At 61.5% G+C, this 17,949-nt stretch overlaps 1 protein-coding gene across 1 annotated transcript in view; it reads right to left on the reverse strand.

The window, feature by feature from the left end:
* The window catches only part of ADAMTS13 (ADAM metallopeptidase with thrombospondin type 1 motif 13), a 32,321-nt gene extending 14,855 nt beyond the window's left edge, over positions 1 to 17,466 (reverse strand). The window contains exons 1-15 of the mRNA XM_068983255.1: positions 17,344 to 17,466; positions 16,947 to 17,013; positions 12,855 to 13,030; positions 10,510 to 10,593; positions 9,876 to 10,000; positions 9,626 to 9,772; positions 7,458 to 7,604; positions 6,950 to 7,112; positions 6,064 to 6,168; positions 4,935 to 5,086; positions 4,787 to 4,850; positions 2,336 to 2,465; positions 1,731 to 1,879; positions 1,281 to 1,401; positions 759 to 839 (exon numbers count right to left, since the gene is read on the reverse strand). Coding sequence (XP_068839356.1) covers positions 759 to 839; positions 1,281 to 1,401; positions 1,731 to 1,879; positions 2,336 to 2,465; positions 4,787 to 4,850; positions 4,935 to 5,086; positions 6,064 to 6,168; positions 6,950 to 7,112; positions 7,458 to 7,604; positions 9,626 to 9,772; positions 9,876 to 10,000; positions 10,510 to 10,593; positions 12,855 to 13,030; positions 16,947 to 17,013; positions 17,344 to 17,451 — 1,819 coding nt within the window. The 5' untranslated portion in view covers positions 17,452 to 17,466. The remainder of the gene's footprint in view (positions 1 to 758; positions 840 to 1,280; positions 1,402 to 1,730; positions 1,880 to 2,335; positions 2,466 to 4,786; positions 4,851 to 4,934; positions 5,087 to 6,063; positions 6,169 to 6,949; positions 7,113 to 7,457; positions 7,605 to 9,625; positions 9,773 to 9,875; positions 10,001 to 10,509; positions 10,594 to 12,854; positions 13,031 to 16,946; positions 17,014 to 17,343) is intronic.
* Between the last annotated feature and the right edge of the window lie 483 nt (positions 17,467 to 17,949).

Below are 17,949 nucleotides of genomic sequence, written 5' to 3' on the forward strand. Positions count from 1 at the left end.
CTCACAGACAGCCCTGTTCAGGGAGAGGGGACAACTGGGCCGGCGGGACGCAGCATCCAGGGCTTCACCTGCCACACCCGCCCCGGGCCCCCAACCCTCCCGGGAGCAGCCCTTCCTGGTGCCCCACGCACCGTTACTCTGCGCCTCCTCCCGGAACCTGGGGAGTGCTGTGGACCCGCTCCCTCACCGAGTGCGGGCACAAGGACCTCAGGGTGAGCACCCCAACCCAGATCCAAAGCGCACCCTCTGCACAGAGAGGCCCACGGTGTAGAGGGCGGCCTCACCCAGAGACAGGTCTGACCGGCGGCCTGTGCCTGACCTGATCCGTCTTTGTTTAGGGTGAAAGGTCAAATATGTGATTTAGGGTGGGGGCTTTGAGTTACCAAGCCTCAGCCAAGCTGGAGACTGACATCGGAATGATCCGGGCAGCGATCAATCAGTCCCTCAACCTCATCGACATAAGGAAGTCCCCATGACACCCGGGCACTGAGCTCAGGAGAGCTCCCAGGGTTGGCAGTACACCGCGTGTGTGGCTGCTCTCGAGGCTGGACACAGAGCCCTCCCTGACGCATCTCTGCCTTTGGCTGTCCCTTGTAATAAGCCGTAACCGTGAGCGTAACAGCTCTCCGAGTTCTGGGGGTCCACCCGGTGGATCCTGCAACTGAGGGCATTTGAGGGACCCTCACACTTGCAGGTGGCATCGGAAGGGAGGGCACCTTGGGGCTGTGCCCTCCAGCTTCACGGTCTGGCCAGCTCACCCAGGTGTGTGAAGAGAGGCCTGCGGTTGATGACGGAGATGCTGGTGAGGTTGGGAGTGACGGTCAGGAACGTGACGTACTCTAGCAGGAAGCAGAGGAGGGGGTGGTCTCAGGTCGCTGAGGTCACAGTCAGAGGGAGGGAACGTTAGCCCCAGAGGGAGGTGGGACTTAGCTCCTCCACCGACTTTGCAAAAGACCTGACTTCTTGTATGAACAGATCAAAGTCAAGGATTTTCCAAGCACAGCATCGCCCGTGCTCAGATGCCTCCAGCAGGAGAGGAGAGAACAGCCCAAGGCAGACGACCCGTGTCTGTGTTTTTCTGCATCACAGGTGCCGAGAGCAACCGTGAGTGATGGGCCACCTCATCACCGACCTGAGCCTCCTGGGGAGGCTGAGACCCGCTGGGAGGGCCCAGGACCGAGCTAGCACGCAGCCCCCCACCACCTGGGCAGCGGGCACCCGGGCTCTGGGCTGCGTGTTTTCCTGGAGGCTGGGGGCCCTTCGCCCCAGGGAGGCCCTACCTCTGGCCCTTCCGGCCGTGAAGGAGCCGTTCTGCGGCCGGCACGTGCTGCTGTCCCCGCCGCACACCTGGCATACGTCCCGCACCTGCCCGGAGTCCATCCTGCCATCACAGCCGAACGTCTGTGCAGAGGAGGGTGGGGGGTGAGGCCCCGGCGGTGTCTTCAGACAGGGCTGGCCTTTGAGGTTCACACAACCTCAAAGGTTGGTTCTGCCATTTCTGGTGTAGGAAGTGAGCTTGGAAACTTGCCCCAGGTCACGGCAAGGCTCTTGACTCCAAGCTCGGCCTGTTCCCCAGCACCACCCAGCACAGACTCTGCTGCCGCGGCTTCGTGGGGGCCGCACCCCCAGACCTGACCCCCTTGAAGGCCCCTTCATGCCCTGGCTTCTCTGGGGAGAGCCCTCGGAGCCACAGAGGGTAGAAGGGCACTCCGCCACGCACACACACTTACCCTGCAGCTGCCTGACACGCACAGGCTCAGGGCCCCATCCTCCTGAGAGTCGCCCAGCACACAGCGCGTGCCGTCCAGGAAACGGTCCCCACGCCGCACCATGAAGCTCTCGCCGACAGCCCGGCACACGTGTCTGCACAGGGCGTTCCCTGGGGACAAGCAGAAGGACAAGGAGCCCGGTGGGAGGGTGCAGGGAGCCGGGGACAGAGACTCTGCGAAGCTGGATCCAAGTGGGCTCTCACTGACCCCCAAGCGCCATCTCACTGCGCTCTTTGCGTTTGGGGTTGGCGTGGGTTTCACTTCCCACCTGCCTCGCCTCCCGAGGCAGTAATCGCATCGCCATGCGATGAGTGTGCAGACTCATGAGCCGAGTGCTTTTCCAGCATCACGCTACGCCTCCTGTCTCCGTTTTACAGACAGGAGATGGAAACTCAGGGAGGAGAGGTCAGGGCTGACCTGCCAGCAAGGGCCGAGCCGGGGCAGGGGGCATGCTCGGTGTGATACAGAGCCTGAGCCTGCTCGCAACAGCATCGGCATGACGCTGGACCTCCCCCAGTGACGCTCCCTACCCGGGGTCTCGAGCCTGCCCCCCCACCTGGGCCCACCTTTGCTGTACTGCTCCGCGGTCCCCCAGCGGTAGAAGGAGCTGCTGCCCCCCGGGGAGAGGTGCAGGGGCTCGCCATCTGTCTGTGCACACTGCTCGGACATGAACTCCAGCTGGGTCGTCTCACAGGCCTGGATGGAGGAGGCGGAGGACGGGCATAGGAGGGGCCGGGGCAGGGGGCTCGGTGAGGGAACCCTCGCCCCCGGGAGACAGCAAGAGCCCCCGCAGCGAGGATGAAGACGCGGGTTTGAGCCTGGCTCCTGGCTGTACCTCGGTTCCCTGCCCTGGAGACTGCGGTGTCGAGAACCTTCCTCTGCTGACAGGAGGATTCTACAAGAATCTAGGAGGACACAGGGCAGGGCCTGCCCCCAGCAACGAAGAGGAAAGAAAGCCAGACAGAGAGCTCGGCAGAAGGGAGGCCCCGTTTACGGGCATCCACTACATCTGTGCTACGTCTAGTCAGAGCTGCGGTTTTCCCAGTGGTCACGTATGGACGTGAGAGCTGGACTATAAAGACAGCTGAGCGCCAAAGAATTGCTGCTTTTGAACTGTGGTGTTGGAGAAGACTCTTGAGAGTCCCTTGGACTGCAAGGAGATCCAACCAGTCCATGCTAAAGGAGATCAGCCCTGAATATTCATTGGAAGGACTGATGCTGAGGCTGAAATTCAAATTCTTTGGCCACCTGATGCGAAGAACTGTCTCTGATGCTGGGAAGAAAAGACCCTGATGCTGGGAAAGGTTGAAGGCGGGAGGAGAAGGGGACGACAGAGGATGAGATGGCTGGATGGCATCACCGACTCAATGGAGATGAGTCTGAGTGAACTCTGGGAGTTGGTGATGGACAGGGAGGCCTGGCGTGCTGCAGTCCATGGGGTCGTGAGAGTCGGACACGACTGAGCGACTGAACTGAACTATGTCTGTGCAGGTATCAGTGTTAGAAAAGTCACAGGAGTCAAGAGCAAAGGGCCTCTGCACAAGAAGTTGAGCGCCCAGGTGGGCTGGCGTCCTGGCCTGCTCTGCACTGGAGTCTGAGGAAAAGAATTGGAGTGGGCCTGCTGAGTCCGCCTGGGGAAGGCGGGCAGGGAAGGTCTCACCACGTGCAGATCTTAAGTCGAGGCCAGGGGAGTGTCTCCACACCGTCTACGATGGCCTCGTGGGAAACACAAGTAAGGGCTGGAGGGGATGTGGAGACATCGGAACCCTCACACACTCCTGGTGGGAAGGCCAAATGGTTCAGCTGCCGTGGGAAATGGCTTGGAGGTTCTCAAGGAGTTAAATGTAGAATTACCATGGGATCCAGCAATTTGGCTGCTATTAGGTGTTACACCGCAAAGAGTGAAAGACTGGTACTCAAAAAAGCCCACGTACACACATATTCGTAGCAGCGCTACTCCCAAAAACCGAAGATGGAAACAGCCCAAATGTATCAACAAATGGACAACGGATGAAGGGATGAGCAAAAAGCGGTCCAGTGGAGCATTATCGGATAATATTCCATCCGGTGGAGTATTACTCAGCCACGAGAAGGAGTGGAGTTCTAATACACATGCTGCACATGAAAATACCACGCGCCGAGTGGAAGACGCCAGATGCAGGAAGCCACACGTGGTGTGATTCCCCTTATATGAGGTGTCCAGCGCAGGTAAACCCCCAGAGCTAGAAAGTGGACTGGTGACTGGCAGGGACCGGGGGGAGGCGGCAGGGGAGTGGCTGTTTAATGAGCTGGGGTTTGCTCTGGGGTGACTGGAACTGTTTGGAACTAGAGCAAGGTGGTGGTCGCGTGGTGCTGTGAAGGTACTGGTAACACAGAACCGCGCAGTTTCACACGGTTGACTTTATGGGTGTGAGAGTCACCTGAGCTCATAACTAAAACAATCGCCTGCACTCTCCCAGTGACGGCTTGGCTGTGGGAAGGAGGGGTGTTCTCAGCGCAGGGAAGTGCCATCCAGGTAAGGAGGGGAACACCTCGGAGGGGGCTGCTTTCAAGGGTCGGACGGGCCTGGGCTGTGTGCTGTGGTCCAGAAAGTGAAAGTCGCTTAGTTGTGTCCAACCCTTTACAGTCCATGGAATTCTCCAGGCCAGAATACTGGAGTGGGTTGCCATGCCCTCCTCCAGGGGATCTTCCCAACCCAGGGATCAAACCCAGGTCTTCGGCATTGCAGGCAGATTCTTTACCAGCTGAGCCACAAGGGAAGCCCAAGAATACTGGAGTGGGTAGCCTACCCCTCCTCCAGCAGATCTTCCCGACCCAGGAATCAAACCGGGCTCTCCTGCATTGCAGGCGGATTCTTTATCGACCGAGCTATAAGGGGAAGGTATCAATAAAACCACTTTTGCTCTCGAAAGTGCCCTGTGTGAACCACAGATCACAGCCATCCTGACCCCTGGGCTCCTCCAGGCCAGTGCCGCCTCTGACCGCAGCCCCTCCCCTGCCCAGGGAAGCAGGCCTACCTGGGTGTTGCACATCTCGGCCTGGAGGTCAGAACCTACGCACGCACGCCCCCCAAAGGCAGGTCTGAAAATGCCCAAAGACGACGGGGTGAGAGGTGACCCAGGGCCCCGAGCCAAGGAGTACGGAGCGGCCGCCTCCATGCAGTACCTGGGGTTGTCGCACCGCCGCCTCCTGGTGACCACGCCGCCTCCGCAGGAGCGGGAGCAAGGACTGGCGGGCCCCCAGCCAGACCAGTGCCCGTGCACCACCCGCACGGGGGCCAGCTCCGCCAGCGAGCGGCAGTGACCCTTGGAGCACCACTGCAAGAGAAGGATGGGACCCTGTTCAGCACCCAGGGCCCCCCACACCCAGGGCATCCCACATCCAGGGCATCCCACATCCAGGGCACCCCACACCCAGGGCATCCCACACCCACAGGCACCCCACACCAAGGGCCCCCCACACCCAGGGCCCCCCACACCCAGGGCATCCCACACCCAGAGCCCCCCACACCCAGGGGCCCCCCACACCCACAGGCCCCCCACACCCAGGGCATCCCACACCCAGGGCCCCCCACACCCAGGGCCTCCCACACCCACAGGCACCCCACACCCAGGGCATCCCACACCCACAGGCACCCCACACCCAGGGCCCCCCACACCCACAGGCACCCCACACCCAGGGCCCCGCCCCACACACACACACACGATTGCAACCTCCATGCTGCTGAGGAGCCAATGCTAAACAGAGGACAGCCAACACCTGCCCGCAGTGCAAGGACTGCAGGAAGGTTCTGGCCACACAAGGCAGAGGGGACACGCAGGGGAGCTGCAGGCCAGGTGGCCAGGGCAGGGCACACAGAGGCCCGTGGCCGAGTGGTCACAAGAAGCCCTGCCCCTCTGTGAGGCCGCTGACAACACACCCCTGTCCGCAGGCCACCACACCGGGCCCGGGAGCAGGCATCCCAAAGTACACTGCGCTCTCGGGGCCAGTGAGGAGGTCAAGAAGGGGGTCCTGGACCCCTGCCTGCTCCAGCAGAGTCACGAGGGTCCCGTAAGCCTGGAATAAAGCCACTTGCAGAGGGGGCGGGGCAAGCACTGGGCTGCCTACCTCTCCTGACCAGCGCACCTGGGACAGTGCCAGGGCCCTCTGCCCCAGTTTCCTGAGGTCCTGCTGTCTCCCACCCCAGGAGGAGGGCTTCAGGGTGCAGGTCTGGGCGAGCACGTGTGAGTACACACACGTGTGCACACGCACACGCACACACACACACGCACACGCTCCTCCACGCCCCGCTGACCTTCCCCACGCCACACTCTGTCCCGTCCAGGAGAGGAATAAGCAGGCGGCTACAGCTGCTGGGGTCCAGGGGGTCTGTGTGGCAGGACAGAGCCTGGCACATGTCCTAAGAGGGGGGACAGATGGCCAGGTGAGGGTCCCCCGGCCCGTGGGGTCAGTGTCCAGCCGCACCTGCCCCTCCCAGACCACAGGACAGGGGCAGAGCCAGCGCCCTGGGCAGTGGAGGACGGGGAGGGGGCCTGGCTGACCCCGTATTGGGAACAGGAGCAGCGGCCAGGGCCCACAGAAGTGTCTTCATCTCTTTTAAAATCGGAAGAAAAAAAAGATGGTCTTTTAGATCAAATAGAATGTCCTAATATATAGCATTAATACATTTGTGTTTATAGAAACACCTGTAATATCACATATTTTACGAAAACACTAAGATGTAATTCCCAGTATTTTGTAAGCAGGTAGGGCAGAGGCAAAAGCGGCTGCAAGCCCTGTGCAGCCCTGGGAGGAAGTCTGTCTTTAGGGCGCCTGCCCGCCCTCGGCTCCCCTCCCACCGCCAGCTCCCACCCCTGCTGTAAGGTTGGGCTTGGAGGTCACTTCCTCCAGGAAGCCCTCCAGCTCCCACATAGTTGGAAGCTGTTGGTAACCATCTGTTGCAGGATCAAGGTCCATGGGCTCAGGGGCTCTATCAGAGGCAGCTCTACATAATTTGCAGGGCTTCCTCAGAAGGAAAACGTGAGGGCCCTTGTTCAGAAATTGAGAATTTCCAGAGGCATCTGAGGGTCTGGGCTAGTGGGCAGGAGGGCGAAGAAGGGCGGTGGGGGCATGAGCGGGCAGAGGGAGGCCCCGGTGCGGAGGGGCGGGTGTTGGGGCACGTCCCCCACGGCCGGACTCACCAGGTGCTCCCCATGGAAGGTGCAGGCGACCGCCGTGGGGCCGAAGGCAACGCGGCACTGCTCGTCCGCGCCGTAGTAGAGGCCGGGCTGCGCCTCGGGAGGCCGCCCCGCGGGCCCGGGCCGCGGCGCAGGAGGGTCCCACACGCAGCGCGCCCGTCCTGCGCTGCGACAAGGCCGCGGTTCAGGCCGGGGCTGGACCTCGGGTGGGGGACCCCCGGGAGGGGGCGGGATGGAGGGGTGGGCACCGGAGGTGAGGGCGAGGAAGGCCGAGATGGAGGGGTGCCCCCCGAGACGGGCTGCGAGCCGAGGAGAGGTGGACTGGGGCCGCGACGGGAGCGGACACCGGGCGGAGGGCCGCTGGAGGGTTGGGCCGGGGCCCGGAGGAGCGGGGCGCGCAGAGCGGAGACGGGGGCGCAGGGAGGGACGGGGGCGCAGGGAGGGGCGGGGCGGGGGCGCAGGGAGGGGCGGGGCGGGGGCGCAGGGAGGGGCGGGGTGGGGGCGCGGCTACCTGAGCAGACTCAGCAGCTGCCGGCGGCTGCAGGGGGACCACGCCGGGCCCCCCAGGGCGAGGGCGGGCGCCGCGCCGTCCGAGGCCATCACGTGGCCACTGGGCCCGCAGCCGCTGCCCGGCACGCCGTCGTGCTCCAGGCCGAAGCTGCGGAGGAGGCGGCTCTGAGGGCGGCATTGACCCGGGGTAACCCGCCCACCCTCGACTCCAGCAGGCTCGCCAGGTGCCCAGCCTCGGTTCCCCCACCCAGGGAGGGAGCGCTGGGCCGGCCAGGTGGTTCTGGCCTCTTTTAGCCGATACACATCTAAAGGCTTTAGAAACGTGCAGGCCACACTCCACGGGGTTTGGAATCCGGGAGGACAGCGCTCCAGGGAGGGCCGTGGAGGCCCTGGTGCTGTTCACCTTCTTGACCTGGGCTTGATCGGTGGGGTGAACACAGCAAAAACACTGCATTCTGGAGAAGTGGAAAGGTGGGCTTCTGGCCAGGGTTTCTGCTCCCAATGGAAGGCAACGGTTTTCGATTCCTGTTTGTTTCTCCAAACAAGACAGATGGAGGAGGGACTTCCCTGGCAGTGGTTGAGAATTATTCATTTTCCAGTGCAGTGGAGGGTTGGTTCCCAGGGGAACTGAGGTTGCACATGGTGGGGGCTGGGGGGCACCTAAGACCCCATGCAACTAAATAAATGAATAAATAAATATCTTTTACGAAAAAGATAGATGGAGGAATTGTCATGGCCGGGTGGGGGGAGAAGTCAGGCAGAGATGCAGCGAGCTAGGGTAAAAGTGGCAGCTGTGGGTAGGAGCCCAGCCTTGTCCTAGAAGGGGGGATGGGAACTCCTCCACGCTGGCAGGAGGCCAACAGGCAGGATGTGGGAGTGGGGGCTGGTGGGCGAGGAAGTTAGGCACTTTTCACTTTAGGAGTCTCCGGTACTATTTGCATTTTCACAGAAAGCAGGTATTTGCTTTCATAATGAAAAGACTAAAAATCAGAAAAGCGAGCCGCCCTCCACTCTTGGTAAACAACACAGAGGAACCCTGCTGCTGCTGCTGCTGCTGCTGCTGAGTCGCTTCAGTCGTGTCCGACTGTGCGGCCCCACAGACGGCAGCCCGCCAGGCTCCCCGCCCCTGGGACTCTCTGGGCAAGAACACTGGAGTGGGCTGCCATTTCCTTTTCCAATGCATGAAAGTGAAAAGTGAAAGTGAAGTCGCTCAGTCACGTCCAGCTCTAACCAACCCCATGGACTGCAGCCCACCAGGCTCCGCCATCCATGGGAGTTTCCAGGCAAGAACACTGGAGTGGGGTGCCCTTGCCTTCTCCGACAGAGAGCAGAGAGTTGCCCAAAGAGCGTGTAACAGTCATACAAGGAAAAGTCTGAAAATAACCAAAGCATCTAACACTGGGGAATGGATTGAGTAAAATACGTGCATACCAAAAAAATCAACATATATTGTAAAAGAACATTTGAGAAAAATGCTTGGGATATATTCTTACATAAAAAGGCAGTTAACTTGGCTTCCCTGGTGGTCCAGTGACTGGGAATCCGCCTGCCGGTGCAGGGGACAGAGGTTCAGTCCCTGGTCCAGGAAGATCCCACGCGCCTCGGAGCCACTAAGCCCGTGCGCCACACCTACCGAAGCCCTGGAGCCTGCGCTCCGCAGTGAGAAGGCCGCACACCACTGCTAGAGGGGAGCCCCCGCTCGTGGAAACCAGAGAAAGCCCAAGAGGAGCCAGGAAGACCAGCGCAGCCGAAGATAATTAATTTAAAAAATGGTTACGTGGAAAAATTATTTTTAAAGGCAGGTAACCAACGTACAGCATGATCCCAATTTTGTGGATGAAAATGATGTATGTGCGTGCGAAGAAAAGATGGACGTTTTCTCCGTGTGGTGGGATTTGGGATGATTTTTACAGCCTTGTTTTCCTTTACATTAATTTCCTACAATAAGCACTTTTTAACTCCTAAGTTTGTTTTGCTTATATTTTGGGGAAAGAAAATGTTTTAATTATTCAGTAATGAAGAAGTATCAGATTCCCAGCCCTTGCCCCTCACCCTCCTGAGTCCACTGGGGTCCACCTGGCTCTTCCTGAAACCCCCACCAGCCACGACCTCCCCTCCCCAGGTCACGTCCTTGCCTGGAGCTTGGGGCCAGGGCATGGGACCCCTTACCTGTGCCCAATCTCATGGGCGATGGTGAGCCCCAGGTCAAAGCCGGTATCCTCAGTGATAAGGCAGCTCCAGGAGGAGGAGCAGGCGCCCCCCAGCTGGGTGACCCCCCGAACCTGCCGGTTACCATCAGGCAATTCCAGGTCAAACCTCAGGAAGAGAGAACAGACACCGGGGGGCGCTGAGATGCCTGCCCGCCAGCAGGCCACCTTGGCAGAGAACGGGAACAGCTCCCCGCGGGGGGCTCGGCTACCTGGTGATGTACAGGACCAAGTCGGCATGCCCAGGGTCCGTGTCGTCCTCGGGGTTGACTGTCTTGCTCCACTCACAGACGCTCAGCAGTGACGCGGTGATGTTGGCTGTGATCTTCGGAGCATCCTGGGAGGCCGCAACAGAGCACACACCTAGGGGCTCCGCCCCAAGCAGGGTGCTGACTGCTGCTGCAGCCTCAGTCCTCACGACAACGCTACTACCGTCCCAGGGCACAGAGGAGGGGCCTGGGGCTCAGCAGGGCAGAGCTGGAGCTCGGGGCCAGGGCCGGCAGGCAGGAAAACATCACCCCTGCTGCACATCCACTGGAGAAGTGAAGTGCAGGTCGCTCAGCCGTGTCCAACTCTGTGGCCCCGTGGACAATACAGTCCATGGAATTCTCCAGGCCAGAACACTGGAGTCGGTGGCCTTTCCCTTCTCCAGGGGAATCTTCCCAACCCAGGGATCAAACCCAGGTCTCCCGCATTGCAGGCGGATTCTTTACCAGCTGAGCCACCAGGGAAGCCCAAGAATACTGAAGTGGGTAGCCCATCCCTTCTCCAGCAGATGTTATAGACAGAGGTTAAAGACTGCAGAAACAGGTTTCCCGGGGACTGGGCTCCCGGCTCAGCACCAACCTCAGGCTGGGTCAGGATGACCATCTTCACCAGGTGAACTCGGAACTGAGCCCCCAGGGATGGGTCCCTCAGCAGCTCTGACCCCTGTGGAAGGGCGGGCAGGAGAGGTGACACGTGAGGGCGGCCACGGCTGACTTCGGGGATTCAGGAGTGGGGTGGGGTGCCTGGAGAGGATGCTCCCTCAGCCTGGGGGGAACCTGAGGTGCTAGTCCTCCAGCTGGAAGCCAGCCATAGAGACAGTCGGTCCTCCGGCCCCCCCTTTGCTCATGGCTCAGGAAGGCCAGCCAACACAGAGAACCCTCGAAACAACAGGATGCAAATAACTGCCATCCATCTAGAACGTTCCTTTCAAACACAGGTTTCCCTGGTGGCTGAGATGGTAAAGAGTCTGCCTGCAATAAGAGACCCAGGTCGCTCCTGGGGTCAAGAAGATCTCCTGAAGAAGGAAATGGCTACCCACTCCAGTATTCTTGCCTGGAAAATCCCGTGGCCGGAGGAGCCTGGCAGGCTACAGTCCATGGGGTTGCAAAGAGTCGGAACGACTGAGCGACTTCACTTTCACTCCTCTCGGCCTGGAGTCACCCTGTCCTTTCTCAGCTCCATCCAACACCTCTCTCATCTCTGCTCATCTCCACGAGGCAGCTGAGGACCTCCTCCCCTGTCCTGTGTCTCCTCCCTGGGCACCCCAATGAGAAGGCTCCCCTCCAGGTTCCCAGGCTTCCCATGTGATGCTAGTGGTAAAGAATCCACTTGCCAATGCAGGAGACACAAGAGACGCAGGTGTGATCCCTGGGTGGAGAAGATCCCCTGGAGGAGGAAATGGCAACCCACTCCAGTATGCTTGCCTGGAAAATTCCATGGGCAGAGGAGCCGAGTGGGCTACAGTCCATGGGGTCGCAAAGACGTGGGCAGACCTGAGCGACTGAGCAGTCTTACAGCCGGCTCCGCCCTCTTCCCGGGCATCTGCCGAGATGCCGGCTGCGGTCGCCTTGCACAGCGCTTGTTCACACGAGCTGGTCCTCTAGAGACGTGGCGTCCGGCAAAGAGGACGTGGCCGCCACCGGCCTCAGCTGGCCTGAGTCTGAGCCCGGCTTTCCCCTTACCTACCTGTGTCCTCAGGATCCTGTTAACTAACCTCAGGGCCCCAGTTCCCTCCTCTGCAAGAAGGAGAGAAACACTTCCATAGCTGTTGGCAGACTTAGCAACAACGCAGCCGGCACACGGTGGGTGCCTGGTCATGACGCTGGCCGTTACCACGACCGGCACCACCTGGGAAGGAGCCAGTCTGCAGCCTCCTACCTGACCATCGCTGGGCCTCATAAAACACGTTGACTGGCCAGAGGGAGCGTGGTTTGATGATCAAATTTCAGTATATTTGAGGCAGAGGGGCCCCCAAAGCTTGAAAACAAGAGCTTTCAAGTGACTTAGAGGGACTATTTTCCTCCTCTGGGGCTGGGAGTTGGAAACCCAAGCTGGCTTGTCCTGGACTTGAGCCAGCTTCTCCGGGGGTTGGAACCTTCCTTTCGTCCAAGATAGCTGGGCACACCTGACGCTGGGAACGAGGTGATGCCAAGCACCCCACCTTCTGACGCTGCCCGCCCTCCAGGGTCCACTCACCAGGGGAGCAGCTCGGGCCCTGAGCTGCCAGCCGGGGCATTGTTCTCCTAAGGTTTGCGGAAACTTCCCTGGCTGCCTAGGACGCGTGTGTTTCTGTGTATTTACAGGCGAACGCGCTCTGGCGTGGCCCGGCTCTAGCGGGAGAGCGATCACCAGCTTTGGGGCCGCCTGTTTCTTTGCTGCGTCTTTGTCTCCAAGATAATATTCAGTGGGACCTGTGCGTCCTGCCCCCGCTGTTACCCCAGAGGTCAAGTGAGGGGGAGCCCCTCCCACACGGGGGTGCTGGCAGGAAGGGCTCTGACAGAGCCCAGCATGGGGGAGCCCCACTACCAGCCAGTGTAAGCTGAGGGGCCCCCAGTTCAAAGGGACGTTGGGGGAGAGGCTAGGCTTGAGGGTCCCGAAGCACAGGGACCCAGGAGCAAGGAGCTAGCGGTTGCTTCTTCTTCAAACTCCCCAGTTGAGCGGGAGATAAGAACAGATAGCATCTCTCCCCACCCCAGGACCCTGAGCCTCAAATGCGACCCCAGCCTCAGGCTTACACAGAGTTCGACCCACCAGATAAGCCAGCCCACTGACGCTGTGCACAAGCCCCAGGTGCAGGGCGCTGTGTCCACAGGCTCCCGAGGACGGGCCAGCGGTGGCCTCCAGGGACCGCCGCCGCCCCCTGCCCCTGAGCCCACCCCGAGTCTGCACTGCCCACAGAGCCCGCTGCCCCAGCCCGCTCTCACCATGTTGAGGTTGGTGAGCACATAGCGCTCTGTCTCCTCCCCGTGGGTCCGCTGGACGTCGGGACCCACGGCCACCAGCAGCTCCAGGTGCAGGACATGCCCGGTCGCCCATCTCCGGAGGCGAGGGGCAGGGGGGCGGCCTGGTGAGGGAGCGGGCAGGGCTGAGAGCCGGGGTCCTGGAAAGCAGGTGAAACGGGGCTCTGGCCAGCGGGCCGGCTGACCTCAGGGCCCCCCATGGCCAGGCCTCACCAGCCCCCGTGCTCGTGGGCTTGGAGACGCGGTGGTGGGAAGCTGCCCCGTGCCATCCACTGTGGGGAGGGGGAGTTGGCGGGCCCCAGCCTCAGCTCTCGCGGGCAGCTGCCTCTGGCAGGGAGAGTGAGCGGGCAGTCTGCTGGTTCTTTTCTAGTAATTAATTTGCTAAGCATTTAGTTAGTTAGTTAATTAACCTATATAGAGTAACTTACAATGTGTTAGTTCCAGGTGTACAGCACGGTGACGCAGTTATGTGTGTATGTGTGTGTGTGTGTGGGTGTGTGTGTTCAGTTGTTAAGTCAGGTCTGACTCTGCAGCCCCATGGACTGTAGCCCTCCAGGCTCCTCTGTCCATGGGATTCTCCAGGCAAGAACACAGGAGTGGGTTGCTATGCCCTTCTCCAGGGGATCTTCCCGACCCAGCGATCGAACTGGAGTGTCCTGCTTGGCAGGAGGATTTTTCACCACTGCGCCACCTGGGAAGCCCATATACAAACCCACACACATGTATATGCGTTCTCGTCCAGATTCTTTCCCCTCTTAGGTTATTACAAAAAAACTAGCAGTTGAGCAGAGTTCCCTGTGCCATAAGCAGGACCTTGTTTATCTATTGTGTGTGTATTCAGTCGTGTCTGACTCTTTGCAACCCCACAGACTGTAGCCTGCCTGGCTCCTCTGTCCATGAGATTTTCCAGGCAAGAACACTGGAGCAAGTTGCCATTTCCTCCTCCAGAAGATCTTCCCAACCAATGCATGGAACCCAAGTCTCTTGTATCTCCTGGTGGGCTGCAGTCCACGGGGTCGCTAAGAGTCGGACGCGACTGAGCAACTTCCCTTTCACTTTTCACTTTCATGCATTGGAGAAGGAAATGGCAACCCATTCCAGTGCTCTTGCCTGGAGAATCCCAGGGATGGGGGAGCCTGGTGGGCTGCCATCTATGGGGCCGCACAGAGTCGGACACGACTGAAGCGACTTAGCAGCAGCAGCAGCAGTAGCAGTGTGTATATGTTAACCCCAAACTCCTAATCTACTGGTCCCCTCTTCTCCTTTCCTAACTATAAGGTTGTTTTCGGTGTTGAGCGAGCAGTTCCATGCTGGCCCTCCTCGAGCTGGCTTCTCAGCGCCTGTGGTTTTGTGCCCTCAGACAGCCACCAACTGAGTTAGGACATCTCTGCCCTCCTCGGGCAGGGAGTGGGAGGTGCCAAGCTCTCGCACGTCACTCACGCCGTGACTTTTAGAGCAGACGTCTCGCCCGACCCACAGGAGAGAGTTGGCCAGGTCTTGGGAGGATGGCTGTCTCAGGTGGAGAGACTTCATTCCACCCCCCTGGGCTGGCTGGGCATGCAGGGCAGTGCAAGGCCCAGGAGTCAGCTACTCTGTGGATTTTACATCCTCTGGTCACCCCAAAGCCCCACTGTGGGTACACTGGAGAACAACATCACGCCAGGATGGTAAGAAAAGCCCAGCACCCCACCGTGCTTTCAGCAGACGCAGCCTGGGGAAGGCACAAGCAGGCCTGCGGGCAACAGAGCCGACTCCCACAGTGGCTGTGCCCGGCAGTCCTTGCGCAGGCTTGCAGTGGCCACTTCTCATCTTTGGGCCTCTGGGTTCCCATCTGTAGCATGGGAACTCTCAGTGACCTCTGACCTAGGGCCCAAGGCTCCAAGGCCCATGTCAGAGAACGTGCTTTGTAGATGGTGAACGTCTGTTCAGGGGCGGGAGGTCTGAGCGTCCGCCAAGCAGACAGTCTGAGGGCACAGCTGGTGGCCATGCGCCCCCCGGCCTGCCCCGAGGGCTGGCACACCCTGCATGCTCGCGAAGGCGGCTTGAGGAGCTCGGCTGTTCCGCACGGCCCCAGGCATTAGGAGAGCCGGGCCCTCCCCCAGAGCCGTCCCTGCCCACAGCCCCCTCCCCTCTCAGGAGCTGTACCTGGAATGGTGGGGGCCCCAGGGGGTGGACCTGTGGATCAGGTGGGGCTGTGCAGCCCCCCAGAGATGCACCAGTGCCCGGTGCTGCCTCCTCAACGGCTGGATGTTGAACCTGTCTGCACCCACCAGGATGTTGCCCTCCTGGAGGACAGAGAGCCATCTGGTCTACCAGCCCTTCCCCCTGTGCAGTGAAGCGCCTCGCTGGGCCGTCACAGCACCAGGCACGGACTGGCCCTGGGTCTCTCCCAGGGCTCCTCCCCAAGTCCAAGGCCCAAGAGCCCATCTGTGGGGGCACAGAGGGGGACTCATGCCCTCTGGGGCTGCACCCACTGACTGCCACCTGCCGCCTGCCCGCCAGCCGGGTTCCCGTTCCCCGTCACGTGCTCAGGCTTCAGGCCCCAGACTGCAGGGCCTGGTGAAGACCACGGGAAGGATGGAGGGGGTCTCAAGGGCTGCGCTGGGCCTGCGCTAATGGACAGCGCTGCCTGTCACCGGGTGGACCCCGAATGCCCTGTCTTGGCCTGGGCTGAACCGCCCAACCAGGCAACCTGGCAGCGGGGGGGCGGGGGCTCTGCTCACTGCGAGACACAGTGGCGACACATGACGCCAGTCCCCGCAGCCCCCAAGAGGCCGGGGCCGCCTTCACCGCACCTCGGGGACAGCACAGGCCAGCGGAGGGGCCGGCCCCAGGTCAGCTGGACGAAGGGGCGCAGCTGAGCCCGAACTCAGCTCTGACTGCAAAGCCCACCCTCTTTCCGTCCCCCATGCCCCGGGCCTGCACTCAGCTCTGTCCCCTGCTAGCTGGGTGGCCCTAGGGAACGCAGCGGCTTCTCTGAGCCTCCGAGCAGCAGGTCCTCACTGGGTCAGAGTCTGGCTAAGACCCAAGGGGTCTTGCTCTCGCATCTGGGGGCTGGGGGACACGTCCGCCCCATGGTGTCCCCCCAGCCAGCCTGCGTGCCCACTCACCACGAGGCCCAAGCAGTAGGTGAGCCTGGCTGCTGCCTCCGGGGGGCAGCAGGGCCCGGCCTCCTGTGAGGCAGGGGTGGGGAGGCCCCCTCAGCAGCCACAGGGAGGCACTGACCGCGTGCTCGCTGGCGAAGGAAGCAGCCAGCAGGCCCAGCTCAGGCTGGAAGCAAAAGGAGACGAGCCGGCCCAGGGCTGCCAGGGAGCAGCACAGGCCCTGCAGGGCGGCCCCGCCAGCCCGCCCTCGGCCTCGTGCTTGCAGGCACAGGCCAGGGAGGCCACGTCGAATGGGGGCGCTGCGGGAAACAGGAGGCTCCGCGCTCACCCCTGCCCGGCCCTCCGGGTCCTCTTGGGGGTCCCCGCTGGCCCACCGGCCCGGCCCCGCACCTGACCCCGACCCCAGAGCAGTCACGAGCGGGACACCCCTCACTCTCGGCTCGCCCTGCCCCTGGTCCCCACCGGCCTCTGGATCAAAGTCCCCAGTGGTCCTCGTCGGAAAGGGGGCTGGCACCATGGAGAGGCCCACAGAGGCAGCCCAGGAACAGCGGGAAAAGGCTCTGGCAGGAGTGCGACCCAGTTTCCATCTTGCTTCTCACAGAAAACGTAAATGTTTACATCCTGGCCAGAAACCCACAGGACTTCCTGAGCCGTCGGCCCAGGCGAGGCGCCGGGCTGGGAGAGACCAGATGATGAGTGACCGTTGCCTCGAGATACTGAGTAGACTCCCAGGGTCAGAGCCCCAGCTCGCCCGGAACACCCAGACCAGTCTTTATCAACTTGGCAGACAGGGCCAGAGTTAATTAAGAGCAACAGCGGCGCCTCTGACTTCCTCCCAGGAGAGCCTCCAAAAAGTCGGGCCCCCTGACTCAATGGTGAGACGCCCCTGCCTCCCCCCACCCCCGTGGGCTCTGAGAAACCCCCTTGCAAGGGGGCCCGCCAGGACGCGTACCTTCAAAGGCAGCATCAGGGCCAAAGTAAGAGGTCACGTCCCCTGGCTCCAGGGCCTGCAGAAACTGCTGTGAGACAGAGAGACAGCACTGAGGAGTGAGGGGACACAGGGAGGGGAAGTGGGGGGAGCAGGCTGAGGGGCAAGAGAGGGGCCCTGGACGGAGCGGAGTGGCGGGGACGGCATCCGCCCTCAACATCGAGCGCACAGCACTGAGGCCGACTCCATCTCCAGGGAGCCCAATTGTCCCCTGAACCCCGAGTTCAGACTTCCTCCCCCTCTGCCCAAGCGTTGTTGGGCGCCCCTTCACCCCCCAGGGAACCCAGCCCTGAGCCCCAGAAGAGTCTGGATTCCCAGCTCCTGGGCTCCCCCAGCACCACGGCCCCGCGGGCCCACCCACCTGCCGAGGATCAGGGAGCGCCCAGCAGCTCAGGAGGAAGAGCACAGAGGTGAGGGTCCCCCGCATGCGCCTCCCCAGCGTGGAGGGAGCCATGCTGCCTGCGATCATCTGCCGGAATCCTGGCGTGCTCCTGGAGTGCCGGGCAGGCAGGCCTGCGGGGCTGGTCCAGGAGGCTGGGTTTACTCCCAGGCGCTTCCTCCCAGGGCAGGCGCTGGGGGACTGGGCGGCCTGCTGGCTCCTCCTGGCCATGCGTGGGGCTGGCTCTGATTCAGAGGGCTGCCACCCAGCCTGCCCCTAGGAGCACGGGGCTGGGGTTGGGGATTGGGGAGGGGTGGGATTCATCTCCCAGCGGTGTGACTGCCGCTCCCCCAGGGACACCCTGCTTTCCAGGGACATCCTGCACTCCCATGTCACCTCATTCCCTCCCTCTCGGCCACTGCCTGGCCTGTGTCTGCACCCAGCGGGTGCTCACAGCACTGGGCTGGGGGCACTGGGCACACTCGGCGTCACAGGCTCCCTGATCCCCTCCGTTTGTTGGGAGGCTCTCAGGAACGTGTGCCCCACTCCCTCCCACCTCCAGGAGGCCTTCCCCAGCAGGAGGCTAAT

This window comes from Capricornis sumatraensis, chromosome 1 (assembly GCF_032405125.1).
Source record: "Capricornis sumatraensis isolate serow.1 chromosome 1, serow.2, whole genome shotgun sequence".
Taxonomy (NCBI): Eukaryota; Metazoa; Chordata; class Mammalia; order Artiodactyla; family Bovidae; genus Capricornis; species Capricornis sumatraensis.